At 35.0% G+C, this 16,966-nt stretch overlaps 3 protein-coding genes across 5 annotated transcripts; all 3 read right to left on the bottom strand.

The window, feature by feature from the left end:
- Positions 1-860: 860 nt before the first annotated feature.
- LOC129901702 (zinc finger CCCH domain-containing protein 62-like) lies at positions 861-4,670 on the bottom strand. Its single transcript, XM_055976956.1, has 9 exons — positions 4,354-4,670; positions 4,125-4,249; positions 3,220-3,334; positions 3,073-3,134; positions 2,764-2,815; positions 2,464-2,575; positions 2,156-2,254; positions 1,943-2,070; positions 861-1,792 (listed from the first exon to the last, which is right to left on the bottom strand). The coding sequence occupies exons 1-9, from the start codon at positions 4,554-4,556 to the stop codon at positions 1,090-1,092; spliced, it is 1,599 nt and encodes a 532-aa protein (XP_055832931.1). The 5' UTR covers positions 4,557-4,670; the 3' UTR covers positions 861-1,089.
- Positions 4,671-5,454: 784 nt separating this feature from the next.
- LOC129901143 (25.3 kDa vesicle transport protein SEC22-1-like) lies at positions 5,455-12,400 on the bottom strand. Its single transcript, XM_055976267.1, has 6 exons — positions 12,228-12,400; positions 10,680-10,888; positions 8,872-9,032; positions 8,623-8,769; positions 6,941-7,017; positions 5,455-6,049 (listed from the first exon to the last, which is right to left on the bottom strand). Exons 2-6 carry the CDS (start codon positions 10,865-10,867, stop codon positions 5,966-5,968), a joined length of 657 nt encoding a protein of 218 aa, XP_055832242.1. The 5' UTR covers positions 10,868-10,888; positions 12,228-12,400; the 3' UTR covers positions 5,455-5,965.
- A 2,131-nt stretch (positions 12,401-14,531) lies between these two features.
- Positions 14,532-16,918, bottom strand: LOC129899328 (2-alkenal reductase (NADP(+)-dependent)). 3 transcript variants are annotated; one of them, XM_055974260.1, is made up of 2 exons: positions 16,748-16,918; positions 14,532-15,780 (listed from the first exon to the last, which is right to left on the bottom strand). In XM_055974260.1, exon 2 carries the CDS (start codon positions 15,720-15,722, stop codon positions 14,691-14,693), a length of 1,032 nt encoding a protein of 343 aa, XP_055830235.1. In that variant the 5' UTR covers positions 15,723-15,780; positions 16,748-16,918; the 3' UTR covers positions 14,532-14,690. The 3 variants fall into 3 exon arrangements, with proteins under 3 accessions (XP_055830235.1, XP_055830236.1, XP_055830238.1); XM_055974261.1 differs by having other exon boundaries at positions 14,532-15,734; XM_055974263.1 differs by having other exon boundaries at positions 14,532-15,731.
- Between the last annotated feature and the right edge of the window lie 48 nt (positions 16,919-16,966).

Here is a 16,966-nt window from a genome sequence, read left to right as displayed (position 1 = left end):
TCCTGGTAAAAGAATCAAAGTAGTTGGAGCAGAATCTAAATCGTTTGACATACTTTCAGATTAAACTAGGAAACTGTCGTCTCTGGTCGTATCAAATATGTCAAGTATGGAGTAATTGAGTACTTGGATAGGTAATGCTTGTGTGCTTGCATTATATTGACCTTATTTCATAAACGTAGTAGAATCTGAATCTTGCCATTCTTTTTGCACCTAAAATCCCATCAGTTTCTCCGTCGAATCCTAGAAACCAAAACTTGTCCCAAGTTGGTACTTATTTCACCTTGTGCTGGAAGAACAAAACATTGATTGTAGTGTGGTGCTAATAATGTTGGTAGATTTCAATTTACCTTGTTTCTGAACAATTGAAACAATGATTTATCATATTTAAGAGAATTCTTACACTAGTCAACACACCAATGTTGGTCGATTTCTATGCAGTTGTCATAGATAAACAACTCAATTATAAATCAACTTTCCAAGATTCAATTCCAAATAAGTTTAGTTTTTAAAATCTATATATATTACGTCGTGACAAATTTAGTGTTCAGAAGATTCATCATAGTTAGATTACTCTTATAGCCTGTTTGGATTGACTTATTTTTAAGCAGCTTATAAGTTAAAAACAACTTATAAGTTAAAAAAAAATTAAAAAAAATAGTTAGTGCAAACAACTTTTTTTTTTTTTGACTTATAAGTTGTTTTTAACTTATAAACTGCTTAAAATAAGTTCATCCAAATAAACCCAACTATTTATTGGAGTTTATTTTAAGCACAAAATGTCTTTAAGTTGGCCAGCCAAACATTCAAAAAAAGTTGAAAACAGCTTATAAGTCAATCCAAACGGCTTCTTACACTGGTCATCAACTTAACTACACCTTTTCCATTCGAGCTCAAGAGTTTGCTTTGTAATTGCAGTTAGGGAATAGAAAACAGTTTAACAAAATTAAAAAAAACAGTTTGTTCTTCAAGTTTTTTTGTGAACAATGACACTATCCCCGAGACAAAGACTTGTCACCCAAAAAAATGGAACCAAAAATTGATCTGTAAAGATCTCCCAAAGCTATCTTACACTGCTTCTCTTTCACTTGCTTAAATATCTACAGAATCATGCAAGTACTTGCAACTATGCCCATAGTAGCATCTTCCTTGAGCATAAAAGCGGCAAGGCTTCTTTTGTTCCTCGCGCTGTCCTTGAAGAAATGGACGCTTTGCAGCTCCCACATTACACCAACCATTCCTTGCTTGCCAGTTCTCAGTTCTTCGTGGAGATTTATAGTTCATATTTTGTGAATGACCATGACCCCCTGCATAAATATGACCATGTCCTCGCAATGGACTCCTACTAGTATAGCAGTTGTTGTAACTTCCATCGCTATAGCCCCTCCACGTTGGAATATTATGCGCATTAGAGGTATGCATTCTTGATGGATTATTATAGTTGTAAGTGTTGCCTCCACAGCTAGAGCCCCTCCACATTGGCATATGTGTATTTGAAGTGTAGCTTTCTCCGAAGCCTTGCTGCTCCATGTAAGAACTAGGATAATTCAGGTTGACTTTAGTCAAAGGCTGCCTCTGATTAAGCCTTTCTTCTGGCCTGTTTTCTCTAGGGAAGACATTTTCCTGTATTGTCTTTGTATAATTTCTGAATTCCTTTTGTTCATCATTTTGGCCGCTGTCCACCACTTCTACCTGAGGCTGATCTTTCTTGTTTAAGGAGTTCATCGAGCGAGAATGCAGCTGTTTCACTTCACTCTCAGCTACAGTTTTCTTCTCCTTGTAATCTGTGCTTACCCTGGGATATGTAGACAAACAGTTGAGAGAAAGTTCATTACAGGTGTATTTACTAAAATAATTCAAATGTTCAAAATCAAGTGAAGTTGCTAAATTTCATAAGTTCATTCTACCAATTTGCTTCCTAGAATGACCAAAATTATCATGGTACCTATTTTCCCTTCGCATCTTTCGCATTTCCTTCTCTTGGACACGTGTTTCCCTGCTAGACTGAGCAACGGAACCTCTGGCATGCTTTTCTGATAAAATTTTCTGCCTTTCTGCTTCATTGTCCCATTTCTTCAAATGCAATATAAGCTTAATTAGCATATGCTGTAGGAATAATAAGTGCAGGTACTAGAAATTCTAGTATTGTTTAGCAGACCTGTCGCAACGTTTTTAATCTATAGAGGTTTCTGCCCTTGATGAGGAGAGGATGCAGTGGAGGCAGCGGTTTTTCCCCTTTACTCCACAATACCTCAACCTGACCAACAGTTCAACAGAATTTTATATGAAACAATGCAAGAAGTGTAAATACAATCGAAGCCAAATAAAAAGAAGAAATGAAAATAGAAAAGGTTAAGTCAAATAATTGCTGTTATCTACAAAGAACTTAAGTAGAAAATAACAACTACTCATTCCTCTTCTTGTTCCCAAGAGTTCAATCCGAATTGATTGCTTTTTAAAGCTCACCGTAAAGGTATGTTGCTGCTTTTTAGCACCATAGCTCTCTTTCACAATCCGCCCTGCTACTATTCTTGTTCCACAGGGAGGGCCAGTAGCACTTCTTGATGCAATGCTGAACCTGATGAACCACAATCATAAACCCGCTTAAGTAAATGCACACATACTGATGTCCTGATAATGTCTGGGAGGGGAACTAAAGAGAACTATACATGACACATCTGCCACTGGCTTTTCACAGCCTTTAGAAGTGCATAAACGAAGACCTAAAGATGTGCTTACTACCACTTATTAGAGTAACAAGCTTACATTTCATATACATTTTGTTCAAAGATAACAACATCCCCAGTGCACGCGTCCCCTGCATAATACAAAAAGTATAGATGAAAATGACATGTCCAGAAAGTTCCAATTCATTACTGAAACTGTAATGCTAGATTCCGCCAGGAACACAAACACAAGGTAAAAGCTATGTTGTTGGTTATAATCACAAAGACTTTTACAGCAGATACATAAACTTTGCCTTGGTTATTCTCAAGGGGCTAATGATCATAAACGTTTGCTACAATAAAACTGTACATCTACTTAACTATTCTATACATAGCAAAAAATTTGTACCTTTACAGTTCAATACAAAACTAGATGGGGGATATTTTTCCTCTCCACGACCATCGAGAATGCTGAAATACAATAGAACTTGCTTTTAAGTACAGAAGTTTTGATCATTAAAAAACAAAAGCTGAATAACTGAAATTGGGAAATTACTCGGTGTGCTCTTTAATGCGCTGAATAAGTGTATCTTTGCTACCCGTCAATCTCAGCCCATGTTTCCTTAGGTAAACCTTGCATTGCTCCACTTTCAATTTCTCAATCTGACCAGCTGCCACCAAGTAGTAAGCAGAGACCAAAATAAGGATGCAATCATCGTAATGTTTCGGAAAATGGGAAGATGATTGATGGACACAAAGTTTAGGCAGTAACAATCACTACAAAACCTTGTATGTCATAGAGCAAGAAAAATATTGAATAATTCTCTCTTATTCAAAAGATTGAAAATTTACTTCTTTCTTTCTGAAAGGGAAAAGCTGCAACATTATAAAAAAGCTTATTTGGTCTTACAATTTATATACCAAATGAAGACAAACTTTCATGAATAACCATATCTTTGCAAGGGACGTGTCTTAACAAGTGTATTCTTACTTAAAAAGCTCATACATGAAACCTTTTATAGCTTTCATATAAAAGAAGACTATTATATTTATCAGGTTTATTCAATCAATAATCACACCACCGGAGCATATGGTGGGATCCTAGAATATGTGCCCTGCAATTGGAGAAATACATAGGGAGCTCTAGGGGCGGAGCTAGCAAGGGCCGAGGGGGTTCACTCGAACCCCTGTGGCAGAAAAATACACCATTTATACATGGTTAAATATATATACACAGTAATGCTGAACCACTTTGGTCTCTTTACTTTTTATTTTTATATTTTGAACCCCCTTCGGCTTTACCACTGGGGAGCTCTTCCTCCAATGGGTCATACAAGGTGCAAATCTGGTTTAGTGAGTTTCAGATACTAGATTATCATACAAAAAGAACCAATAATCACCAATCCTAACATTTAAAGCTACCATATCAACATGTAAAAAAACAAACAATGTCATTGAAACCTTTGATTATCTTTTGAACATTTTCAAAACTTTTTTTATCTTTCTCATCAAGCTCTGGCACTAACTTCTCCAGATCCTGCTCTTCCTCCTCAACACAATCTTCCAAAGCCTTAGAAACATTACGCCTACATTTCGGAACAACACGAAAAAAATCAACCTCTCATTGTCATTTGTTTTGCGGACAAAAACTAAAACATATTTTTTTGAGAATCAAGGGATTTTGCTGTACCTAGCAGACATATCCTTAGATTTGTGTTTTTTGATGGAGAGTTTTGAGAGACTGGATCTTGTCTCTTCAAGAAGGTCAAAAGTTGGGTCCTCTTGCGAATCATCGGAATCGTAATCGCTATCGCTTTCCAGTTGGTCGTACTGCTGCTCGGAATCCATTTTTTTGGTTTCTGTAAGATGGTGATTCAAGAGCTCTTTGCTCATCAAATAATTGTTCAAATAGGGTTTTAATTTGAAAATATTACCGTTGTTAAGTGGATTGTATTCCCGAAATTTGTACTGTAATTGTTGGTTGATTGGACTGTTTTTCCGCAATGATAACGTTGGCATGGGCCTGAATAGCTGAATGTGCCATAATCCAATCCAAAAAAAATACTATTATATTAGGATACTAGATTAATTGTTGTGTTATCATTTGGTTTACGGTTGTATGGTTTTGGTTAATGGTAAACCTAATTATCTAATAGTCACTTTAACATTTTAATTTTTCTAATCCTATTTTCTAAATTTTAGTATTAATTTCAACAGTAGGCAACACAAACTTGCCCCTCTGTTTCTATTGCAACACATTCTCCCTTTTCGATAAAAAATAGTATTATCTTCTCCCTTGACAATTTTATATTTGATTGTAACAAAGACAGACTATGAATATTTATTACATTAGTCTTTTAGAAGGAATTCAAACAATTTTATCTTAAAATAAAGTGATCAATGTGGAAATTTATGATGCACTTCTATTCTTGCTACTATTTCTCTTTTATGAATATTGTGTATATATGATTATATAAGCATTTTCTTATGGATTAAACTGATAATCGAACCATTAAAGTTCAAAAATCGATTAACCAAAAACTGATAATAAACATCATATTGGTTTAAAGCTTGTTCAAAAAATTGAAAACTGCATCAATAATATCTAAAACTAGACCGAATCGATCAAGGCATGCCCCAACTTGAGGCTCAAAAGCATAGATAGCCAAGTTTAGAACCTCTACTTAAGGATAGCCTAAGTTTTTTATAATTATTTGTAAATTTGACTACCTTAAGATCAACTTCAGAGAACTAGAAAAAATAATTTGAAAAAATGTAGCTTTTCGTCAAATAAAAAAAAGAGCACTCATTCATGTTCATATTGACTATTACGATTGGTAAACAGCATTCATGCTTAAAGTTTTTATGCATTCAAACTAGACGTTTCCTATTAATAACCCATATGCATGATAATTTACATGAATCCATTCAATTCTTTCATGCTTCATGTTCATGCATTTCTACAGAACAAATCAAAATAGTAGACAATGAGGCTACCTTTGTAATTTACAACATATACTAAAGTAGCTAAAACGGCATTTCAGAATTACAAATACCTATTGGAAGGCAAGATTTGTGGTTTGAGTAGTATTAAGAAAAATACATGCGATTCATATTAAATATCATTTCTGAAGTATTAGCAACATCGGTCATCATGGTTCACATCCTCTGTTTTACATTATCAACTGACATGTCTTGAGTCTCCCAATCCGCAGAAAACAAAGGCCACTGTGATCAGGTTAGTTGCCCACTGTCCGATGCTGGAGTAACATCATTTCTAAGCTGTACATTTGATGGCAGCATCACCAAATCTTATTTTGAGCCCAGAAGAGGAGACTAACAACTCCAATGACAATAGCAACAGGAGCCCATTTCCGTATCAGAGCCTTGAGTCATGAAGAAATGGATCAGTAACTAAATAGATTTTAAGTTCAAAGATCAGACTAGATGCATGTGAATAACGAGAAAAAAGAGTGACAGACAGCCCAGCCCATCTGATACCATGGTTGATTGTCTTCGTCAGTGTCTGTGTCTAAGACACCCAAGCCTAGAACAAGGAGTTAGTCTTGCATTCACATGTTGATTTAATAGCCTTAAGCACAAATGGTCCACTGGCAACAGGTATCAGGTAACTTTGTCCACTAAGACTAGGACACATGGGAAGAAATCACCTAATTGTCTCTGTTGGGATTGAACCTGAGACCTCACGGTTCTCAACCCACCTCATTGACAAGGAGTTAGTCTTGCATTCACATGTTGATTTAATAGCCTTAAGCACAAATGGTCCACTGGCAACAGGTATCAAGTAACTTTGTCCACTAAGGCTAGGACACATGGGAAGAAATCACTTAATTGTCTCTGTTGGGATTGAACCTGAGACCTCACGGTTCTCAACCCACCTCATTGACCATTAAACCACACCCTTGGGTGTTCCTCCAAGTATCTCTCAAGAATAGAAAACATTCTCACACTACCAGCAGAGCCAATCGAGCTCTATAATCTTCAACAAAAACTTGATACATGGTAGATTTTTAAAATGCCAATGAACATTCTTTGAGCATCTTATATAACTTTCTAAACAATGTCGATGCCCCCCGCCCCCACCCAAAAAAAAGAGCATGCAAGCGCAAGAGAACTTAAGAGATTCAAGAGCAAATTTCATGTTCCTTCAGATCCGTGTACGGCACCACTTCACATTCCCGGCACTCAAAAGGTAGAAATAACAACTACCACACAAGAATTTAAGTGCATCATCTTGAAAAACGAACGACACTGACCTGACGATTCAAATCTCTCGCCTTATCAGCATATATGCGGGATTCTGATGTCAAGCGGCTGGACATCTGACTGACCTCTGCAGAATTTGATGTTTAAACAATCAGACACTAACCGTGAAAAAAACATAATATTAAATCAATGCACAAGAAGAGTGAAATCAGAAGGGCAACCATATTAGAGTATAACTGCCGATCTATATCAAAGCTATGAGTCAGCAGTGGTTAGAAATTCATAATGCAACAAAATGTCACAACTGACTCAGCACTTAATTTATCTGTGCACAGGTATATGCTGCAGCGTTTTTGCACAACCAGCAGCATTGCTTGTCTCAGCATTTGATCCAAAATCTATTTTTTCTTAGTATAAAGACTTTCAAGATAATATCTCATCTCACAACTACCACATGTTACACCTTCGAATCATACAACAAAAAGAGGCATACAAGTGCATAGTTGCCACCAGCTTCTAGTAGACAGATCATCTTTATAACTTACATGCACTAGATGACACTAAGTTTCTCCAGGTATAAGGAGCTCAATTCTGACAGTCTGACCTAAGCAATCCTAACTAAAAATGTATGGCTTGTTTCTTAATCTGGGGGGTGGGGGGAGTTGGAGTACTTTATCTCGTATTCTAGAATTCAACAGGCAGACACGAAAGAAACCAATATTTTTAAACGACTGTGCAGTCAAACCAAAGGACAATTATTTTCCGTCTTCCACATAGCTCACCACATGCTGTCCAGTGTTGTCAAAGGTGCGCTCAAGCCATAAAGCGAGGCGCAAAACGTGTAGAGCGCTTCCCCTCTCCTCATCCCCACTATATCCAACCTCTCACACCTCCTCACCTGGGCATCTGCACATCTCTTTTTCACATGCCCAACCCATATTAGCCCCCCTTCCCTCATCTTGTCCAAAGGTCACTCTGACTTTATCCCGGATATCCTCATTCCTAATCCTATCACTCCTAGTATGCCCACACATCCATCTCAACATCCTCATTTCCGCCACTTGCATCTTCTGATTCTTGATTGGCCAACACCCCATCCCATACAACAAAGTAGGTCTAACCACCCATCTATAGGACTTACCTTTAAATTTGGTGGTGCCATTTTATCATACAAGACTCCGGATGCAAGCCTACACTTCATCCATGTTGCACCAATACGATGTGTGACATCATCATATACTATGCCTCAATTCCTAAAACTCAACACCCATTAAATCTAAATTTATCACACCAAACTAGTGAAGAAAAAGGAGAAACTTGTCAAAGATCTGCTAAGAAGATGAAGGCGGCACAATGATGTGAACATATTTGCTACTGTGCAGGTTTTCTTCTACTTCTTCTATTTTATGCTGGCATATCTTACCCACTCATCTGCTATGGCGTAGAAAAGCTTTTGTGCTTAAGTGTTTCAGCAGACCATCTAAGGATACATCAATCAATCAATTAATCAACAATGCCTCAATCACAAGCTAGTCTGGGAAACATTTAAGAAGTACTAGACGTTTTAAATATACTGACGTAGATGGACAGCGCATAGCATAAAAGCCTTTGGAAATTAGCATCTTTGCAGATATCTAGAGGATAAAGGAGGAAATGTTCAGATGAGCTTTAGAAGCTTTGCAAAAGATTTACTGATAAAGAGCTCAGAAAAATGTTGAATTGAGAAACTTACGGTCCAATTTTTCACCAACACCAAGAACTTCTTGTACATTTCGAGTCATTATCTGATGAACTTCATAAAGTTCATCATTCAACTTAGCAACATTGCGTTGAGTTCTGGTATCCTGGTACAGTTTCTTCGTCTTCTGTATGAATGTATCTTTTAAAATAGGGAAATAATATATTGGAAGAACAGAAAATTAGTTTTTAACAAAAGGAAATTGGAAAATTGAAAAAGGACAGTGTAAAGGAAAATGCTTACCAAATTTGATAAAGGCATAAGGTCTAGCAGCAGTTTCAATTTGACTCCCATTGACACGCTCAAACTCATTCTTAAGGTCTTCCAGGTACTGAAACGCAAGTTTCTTTGGATAAGCGCGATCACACATTGTCAGATAACAAATGCGCCCTTCAACGATATAGCTGAGAAGTTGGGTTAAGAGAACAGTACATTCACGATTCCCATAAGGGGCATTTTCAATTGGGTTGAGAGGACACAAAATAGCCAGCTAGTGGTTATTTAGAAAGTAAGCAAATGAAATAGCAGCAGCAATATAGAAAACTTGGAAAGTCACAATCCAAATCATCCTGAAGATTTCACATTGAGAGGGTCCTAAATTCTAATATAAGCTTGGTGATATTTATTATTCTCTTGGTTATTTTCTTTTGGGTATTATAGCTCTTTTGGGTATTATAGCTCCCAATCCTCCTTCCCAGGAGATAAACGGTGGTTCCCACGGTGCTCCCTTGGTGACTCGAACCTCCAAGCTCATGATTAAAGCTGGAGGCCCTTTCCACTAGCCTATACCTCCCTTATCCTTTGGTGTTATCCATAAATCCAGAAAAAAAATCAGTAACAAATGCTATAAAACATATTAAATGCAAATCAAGTGGAGAAGCTACTCAACAGACCAAAAAATAGATGTGCATAAGCTATATCGACATATTTCATTTTTGTTCCTTTTGTTGGTTTTATTTTAACTGCATCATCCATATTTATGACCATATATACATCCAATATACGAATTTCACTTATCGAAACCATGAAGCTGGAGCAAACCTCATTAGTTCTTGAGTACCCTGATCCTACTTTTCCCTGAAACTTGCAACAATAAGACAACAGACTCCATCATAGAGTTTTCTTTAGATTACAAAAATAAATACAGATTTTGCTACTTTTGATAGGCATCCTAAATGGGATCTTCAAATTGAAAAACTCTGTAGACGGGTTTCCACATATGATTGCAATGATAACTCATTATAAGTTGACAGAAGAGCAGAAAGAGGGCCAACTGAATGTTCGAGAAGTTCCTACAACTCCGCCCCCACCCAGAAACCTGTGAGAAATATAGGAAAAAAACATTATTGAATTGTGTATCTACATTATTACACAGAGGCTATTTATAGACACTACAATACAATCCTTTACCAACTAGAATACTATTTCTTTTCCTATTACTATTCATATTTCTATTCCTATATTAAGTAGGATTGTATATACCTATTCCTATTCTAACACTCCCCTCAAGCTAGTGCTTATTACAAGTCATATGTACCTAGCTTGTTACAAATGTAATTAATACGAGAACTGAAGAGGAGCTTGGTGAGATATCTGCATATTAATCACCCGACTTCACAAAAATTGACAATCAATCTCAATGAGCTTGGTCTTTTCATGAAATACCATAATGTCGATAAAACACAGAGTGATAAATTCTTGAATTGTAGTGTTGAACTTACTATTCATATTTCTATTCCTATATTAAGTAGGATTGTATATACCTATTCCTATTCTAACAAAACCAAAAGAAGAAAAGTTCACCAAGTTTGTAAAGAAGCTCTTTCTTTCCTTGAGAGGAAAATCGAGGAATCATAGCTTGAGCATAGGTAACTCAGTGAAGCTATTTGGAAAAGACCAGTAAGTGCATGAACTTACTTACCTTGCAGTCATCTTATTGAACAAAGAAGTTATTAGTAATTATTTTAGAAATTTCCATTTAGCATCCGAAGAGATGTAAAAACTACTGTTAAAGTAGAAATAAAAACAATATAGAAACAATAAGAGGATACTGGAAAATGTAAGGTCCAGTTTCAATGGACATCCTTGATGCCTCATTATGGCCCATAGAGAGGTTCTTGAATAAGGACTTGACTTGCTGTTTGTAGAAATCTGAATCTGGAACATCGCGGCTATCATCCAGCCCCTCAGCTAATGGAAGGCCATCCGTTACACGAGCAATCATAGTCAACTTCACCATCTTCCTTAAACAAGCGGACAACTACAAGCAACCACAAAAAGGTAGAAATTAACAAACATAGTTTGAAGACAGAGAAATTACAAATTTTCCATGCTTTTCGGCTGCTAATTCCAAAACCTTGGATCAAGACTATTGGACACAAAGTTCCGTAGTTTACATGCATGCTCAAAGAGTTCTTAGCTCACTCCCTACTTAAAGGTGTATATAAGTGAGAGGGTGAGAGAGACAGAGAGTATCTTTATTAATTAAGTTGTTTATCTCAAAGTTTGTCCTCTACATACTATAGCTTTTTAACTCATATTCGGAAGTTTTTTAGTATTTTGATCTTGTTTGATAATCAGCCTGAGATCTAACTTTGACTTTAAGCATATGTTTCAAAAATTTACATTTGCACCAAGTGCATCACTCAAAAATTGTAAAGCATGCATGACTTCCTTAAATCACTATTCAATATACAAGTTCTTCAGTGCAAGAAAGAATTGCAATGAAAAGTAGTAACTCCAAGATAGATGAATCCAAGTGCTTGAATTATAGAGCTTCATGAATAGAAAAGTTGATCCTGTTACGGAAATGAAGGCAAAATATTGCATCAATTAGAGCCATTCAAACGTGAAGAATCAGAAAGAAGCACATGCTTTTCAATCAATTTAGCACTACATATCTTTAGGTAAAGCCAGCCTATGCAGTCTAACTATTTTCTAGTGGTATTCATCCCATTCCTACTCGATATAATACAGGCCCACAAATGATAATTAACTTATGCATTATGCCCTGATCAATGCAAAATTTTGCTACCTTACCTATTAAAACAATAACATCAACAACAATGCATTGTACAAGTAACCAATTTCAATAGATTACGTAGAGGGTCTCATGGGTCCATCATTAAGTTGAAGCAGAGATCTTCATAGAAAAGATTTTCCCCGCAACGCCTTCCCCTTGAAATTTTTACTTAACGAGCTGTTCAATCATCAACTATACCCCAATCCCATATCAGCTGGAACCGACTGCGAATTTGTCGATTACACAATTCAGCTCTATTCAGGTGCATTTCATTCTAATAGTAAATAATTTGCTCATTTGGGCAGTTTTAGGATATATATTTTCATTTTAGTAGTGGAAACACAGAATTTTGCATACTAGTCATCTACAGCTAAGACCATTATGCAATCTAACCGAAAATATCAAATCTGAGCCAAAATCAAATTAAAAAAAGTTTTCTATCAAATGTCGCGGATATTCATCACAAAATGAAAGTAACCTAAACGTACTGAGGGAATTGCAAGAGAATACAAAAGGCAAACAAGCATATTTACACTGATAAATTGAGAGAATTATGTGCATATATCAAATTACGCACCTATCATACGCGTCGGTGCACCCTTTGTTGGTTGATTTGTTGAACTTCCGATCGCCGATTTCCGATTTTGTATGATCCTTTCGTAAACTCCGATCGGTTTCAGGGAGAAGAAGATTGTAACGAATGGGAATTGAGATCGGATTCAGGGAATCGGGTAAATACCCGTATTTCATGGGTCGGAGTATTTTACCAGATTAAAATATTTTAATTTAATATAAATGATGAATAAAATAATTCGAAATGGTCGATATCTTAAATTAAATATGGAATAGAATTATTTAAATTTATCTTGAGATTATTCTTATCTCACATATCAAACTATTTCTAAGAAGATTATTTCAAATTTTAGGGTCTCTTTGGAAAGCCACCTAGTAACTGAAATTGGAGTAATTAATAAGGTAATAATTACTAGCCTAGTAATTATACAACCTAATGTACTTTTTGGTTACACAAGTGCAATCATAAGATTATATTAAATTTTAAAAATAAAAGTTAATCATTTAAAATTTATATTAGACAAATAAAGAAATTTCTAAATAATATTAAATTAAATATTTAAGATATATATTAATTAATTAATATATGTTCTTAACTAATATTATTAAAAATAATTTATTTATATTTTTTAAATTACTTATTTTAACTGGTAAAGTTGTTGCCATGTGACCAGGAGGTCACGGGTTCAAGCCTTGGAAACAGCCTCTTGGCAGAAATGCAAGGTAAGGCTGCGTACAACAGACCCTTGTGGTCGGGCCCTTCCCCGGACCCTGCGCATAGCGGGAGCTTAAGTGCACCGGGCTGCCCTTTTTTTTTTTTAATTATAAAAACTAAAAGTATAAAAAATTTATGAACATCATGAAATGTATGTTTGACAAAAATGCTAATATTATAAATATAATATCATAAAATTATTAAAACATTATATCAAATTTAACTAAAAAAATGATTTGCAATGTGAAATATCAAGTCAATACTACTAAAACAAATGAAATTGAAAATATTAAATAAATTCAAAATAAAAAATAAAAAATTTCATACTCTTATATCAAATTTCAATAAAACGTACATAAATATGATTTAAAAGAAAAGGAAGACGTAAGTGTATAACCTTATTTAATAATGAATTCTACTTTAATTTAAAAATTAGAATACTAACAAAATTATGCAAATAAAAAAATATGAATAATAAATAAAAAAATTATATAAAAAATTGCATGGAATCACATGAAAAAGTAAACTTTGGGAATGAGAAGGAAATGAAATATAAATAATAAAAATAAAAAAATATATTTTTAGAAAATATTAGAATAATAAAAATATTTTTTAAAAAATAATAGAAATAAAAAAATAAATTAAAATAAAAGAAGAATTTTATAAAATTTCATGTAATTACATGGTGTAATTACACCAATTCTTTACTCTCCCTTGGAAATTGAAGAGTGTAATTACTCTCCTTCCATTACACTCAATTCCTCTCTTACCAAATAATTACTTGCTCTACCAAACATGTCAAAAAGTGTAATTACACCCAATTACATCAAATTCTAATTACATTGTGGCTTTCCAAACATGCTCTTAAAGTTTTAATGATTCCACTTGGGATATTTATGATTTGGTTAAATTTGATACAAACAGTGAGGGTAACATGTCCTTAAAGTTTTAATGATTTCACTTAGAATATTTATGATTTGGTTAAAATCGATTCAAACCGTGAACACCCACTTATTGATGTTTTAATTTGGACTGAGATATTATCACTAATTTTACAATGTTTTTGTTTAATATTAGTAATATTATTTCGACAAACAAAGATGAGTTAAGGTATCAACATAACTTCATTAAACAGATTTCACAATGTTAAAAGAAAGCATATTTGTACAAACAAAAAAAAGCAAGTGAAAAAACAAACATATTTCACTATATTTTTTTTAGTATTCTATTTATTAATGCTCATGTGGAATGTTTAGGCTCCATTTGAATAAATAAGTAGTTGAAGGAAGTAGAAAAAAACAAGCAGTTTTTGAAGTTAAAAATTGAAGTTCATGGAAGATTGAAATTTACAGTGTCTATATGAGTAGTGAGGAGGGGAGAGTCTTTCATTTTTGCTTGAAGCAGACAACATTTTGGATTCATTTTTGCTTGAAGCAGACAACATTTTAGATTCAACCCGTGTAGGACACCATTCAGGGAGTGCTCTCTATCAAGAATTTTTTCATATTCAGGGCTCGAACTCAAGACCTTTGGTTAAGAAAAGTAGACAACATATATATGCATAAAGCAAAATCATGAAATCAAAACGTTCCCTAATCATAAAACACAAATATCTCTACTAAATCTGCAACAGAGTTTATTTTACAAGAACTGGCACATCAACCACCATCTAAACAATTAGTACTAACATAACAGAGTTTATTTTACAAGAACTGGCACATGAAGCAGCATCTAAATAATGAATACTAACATTCATTCACGCGAAACCATCACAACTTGCTTTCCAATATTGCGACCAGAGAAGAGACCAACTAGAGCACTGGGAGCACTTTCGAGGCCTTCAGCTACGTCTTCCACGTACACGACGTTACCAGCTTTGATCTGTGGAATGATCATTTCCAAATATTTAGGGTAAAGATGATAGTAATCAAAAACAAGAAATCCTTCCATGCGGATTCGTTTTGAGATGAGACAGAACAAGTTGCACACTCCTTCAGTCTGCTCAAGGTTGTATTGCGAGATCATCCCACACACAGCAATACGACCGTGGAGTTTCATATTCAGAAGAACTGCATCAAGCATCTTGCCTCCAACATTCTCAAAGTAGATGTCAATTCCATCAGGGAAGTACCTCTTCAAAGCTGCATCTAAATCCTGCTCCTCTTTGTAGTTAAAAGCTTCATCATAACCAAACGTGCTCTTCAACCGATCAACCTTTTCTTTACTTCCAGCACTACCAACAACATAGCAACCCAACATCTTTGCAAATTGGCCAACAAGCTGACCGACTGCTCCAGAAGCGGCTGAAACAAAGACAGTTTCTCCCTTCTTAGGGGAGCAAACCTTGTAAAAACCAGCATAAGCTGTCAGCCCAGACAGCCCAAGGATTCCTGTATAGAAGGAAAGAGGCACATCCTTGTCATGAATTTTAAACAGAGTCGGAGTTGCTGTTACAATACTATACTCCTCCCATTCAGTCCTTCCCAAAACTAAGTCACCTTTCTGGAAGTTCAAATCACCAGACTCCAAAACTTTAGCCACTCCATATCCCGTGATAGGAGAGCCAGGAGTGAAGGACTCAACATAGCTACCCTCAATTTTCTTCATGCGGCAACGCATGTAAGGGTCACAGGACAAGTAAAGATTCTTCAAAACAACTGCATTAGAACCTTCTGAAACATTCAATTTAATGGTGGTATTCTTGAATTCCATGTCAGATTCCTTAACGTAACCAGTGACATAGTGTTTCAGAATGACCTGTTTGTTGCTCACTTCTTCTGACATTTTTCACTTCTTCTGTGTTCAATGTGAATGAAGGGTTGTGATATAAGTTATAATTGTCCTGAGAACCAATTTTCGCTTTAAGCATAAAGTTCCAGAAAATCATCCAAGTGCATCATTCAAAATTTGTGAAGGATGTCACAAACCCTTTTTAAATCAACGCAGCTAAGCGATAAAATCATTTTTTCACCTCCCGTTTTGAATTAATTTCTATAACAACAGCTAAAGAAAAAAGTGACAAACAAATTGGGGTGAAGTGAGTATTCCATTGTATGATTCTTGTTTTTCTCCCAAGAATGCTAGGAAGTGATCACATGAAGTGTTTACAAATTGGGATCAAAATGATCTTGTTTGTATTTACAAGTTCTACTGAAATAAGGGGACAATTTTAAGTCTAAAAATAACATTTGGGAAAATTTAATTCAATAGGTGATAAAAGAGGATATTTTTGAGTCATTTTTAATATGTTAATTTTTAATATGTTAAGGACATATTTGACCCTTTTCCCTTAGAGAAAAATAACATCAACTGCATTGCAATATTAACAAGTTTGAACTAGCCAATTTCGATAAACAATCCATCCAATGTGGAAGCTTTTAGAGGTTTTCACAAATTAGATTCTTCCCACAACTCCTTCCCCCTTGAACTTTTCTCTAAGAGCTGAGCTGCCCATTCAATCAACTATCCCTCAATAATCCCAAATCAACTGGTGTCAACTGTGAATTTGTTGAATATAACATTCAGCTCCATTAAGGTGAATTTCATTCTAACATCCAAAAGTCGTGAACTAATAGTCAATGAAGTGCGTTGAGAACCATTGGTTCAAATTTCAAACAAAACTACCGTGATTTCTTGATGGGAGACCACAAGTATCAAATGAAATTAGTTGAGGTGCATGCATGGTAACTCATACACCATAAAAAAAAATTAAAAAAGGTGAATTTCATTCTAGTACTAAATAATTTGCTCATTAGGGCAATTTAGGATAGATCTTCATTTTAGTAGCTGTTAGACTGAGTTCAAATTACCTGTGATTGATTTTGTATGATCCTCTCGTTATCTCCGATGGGTTTCAGCGAAATGGAGGTCGGGTTATACTTGTAAATTGCAATGTGGGAATCGAGTAAGAGTTTAAATTTTATGACCCATATAAAAAAAAATTACACTAACATTGACCTGCTATAGCAGGTAACTAACCTTTTCCTAGTTTTTTCTTTTTCCAAAATTCAAACACTTTTTTTTTTCCT

Source organism: Solanum dulcamara, chromosome 8 (assembly GCF_947179165.1).
Source record: "Solanum dulcamara chromosome 8, daSolDulc1.2, whole genome shotgun sequence".
NCBI classification, from domain to species: Eukaryota; Viridiplantae; Streptophyta; class Magnoliopsida; order Solanales; family Solanaceae; genus Solanum; species Solanum dulcamara.
This window is presented reverse-complemented; position numbering and strand designations above follow the sequence as displayed.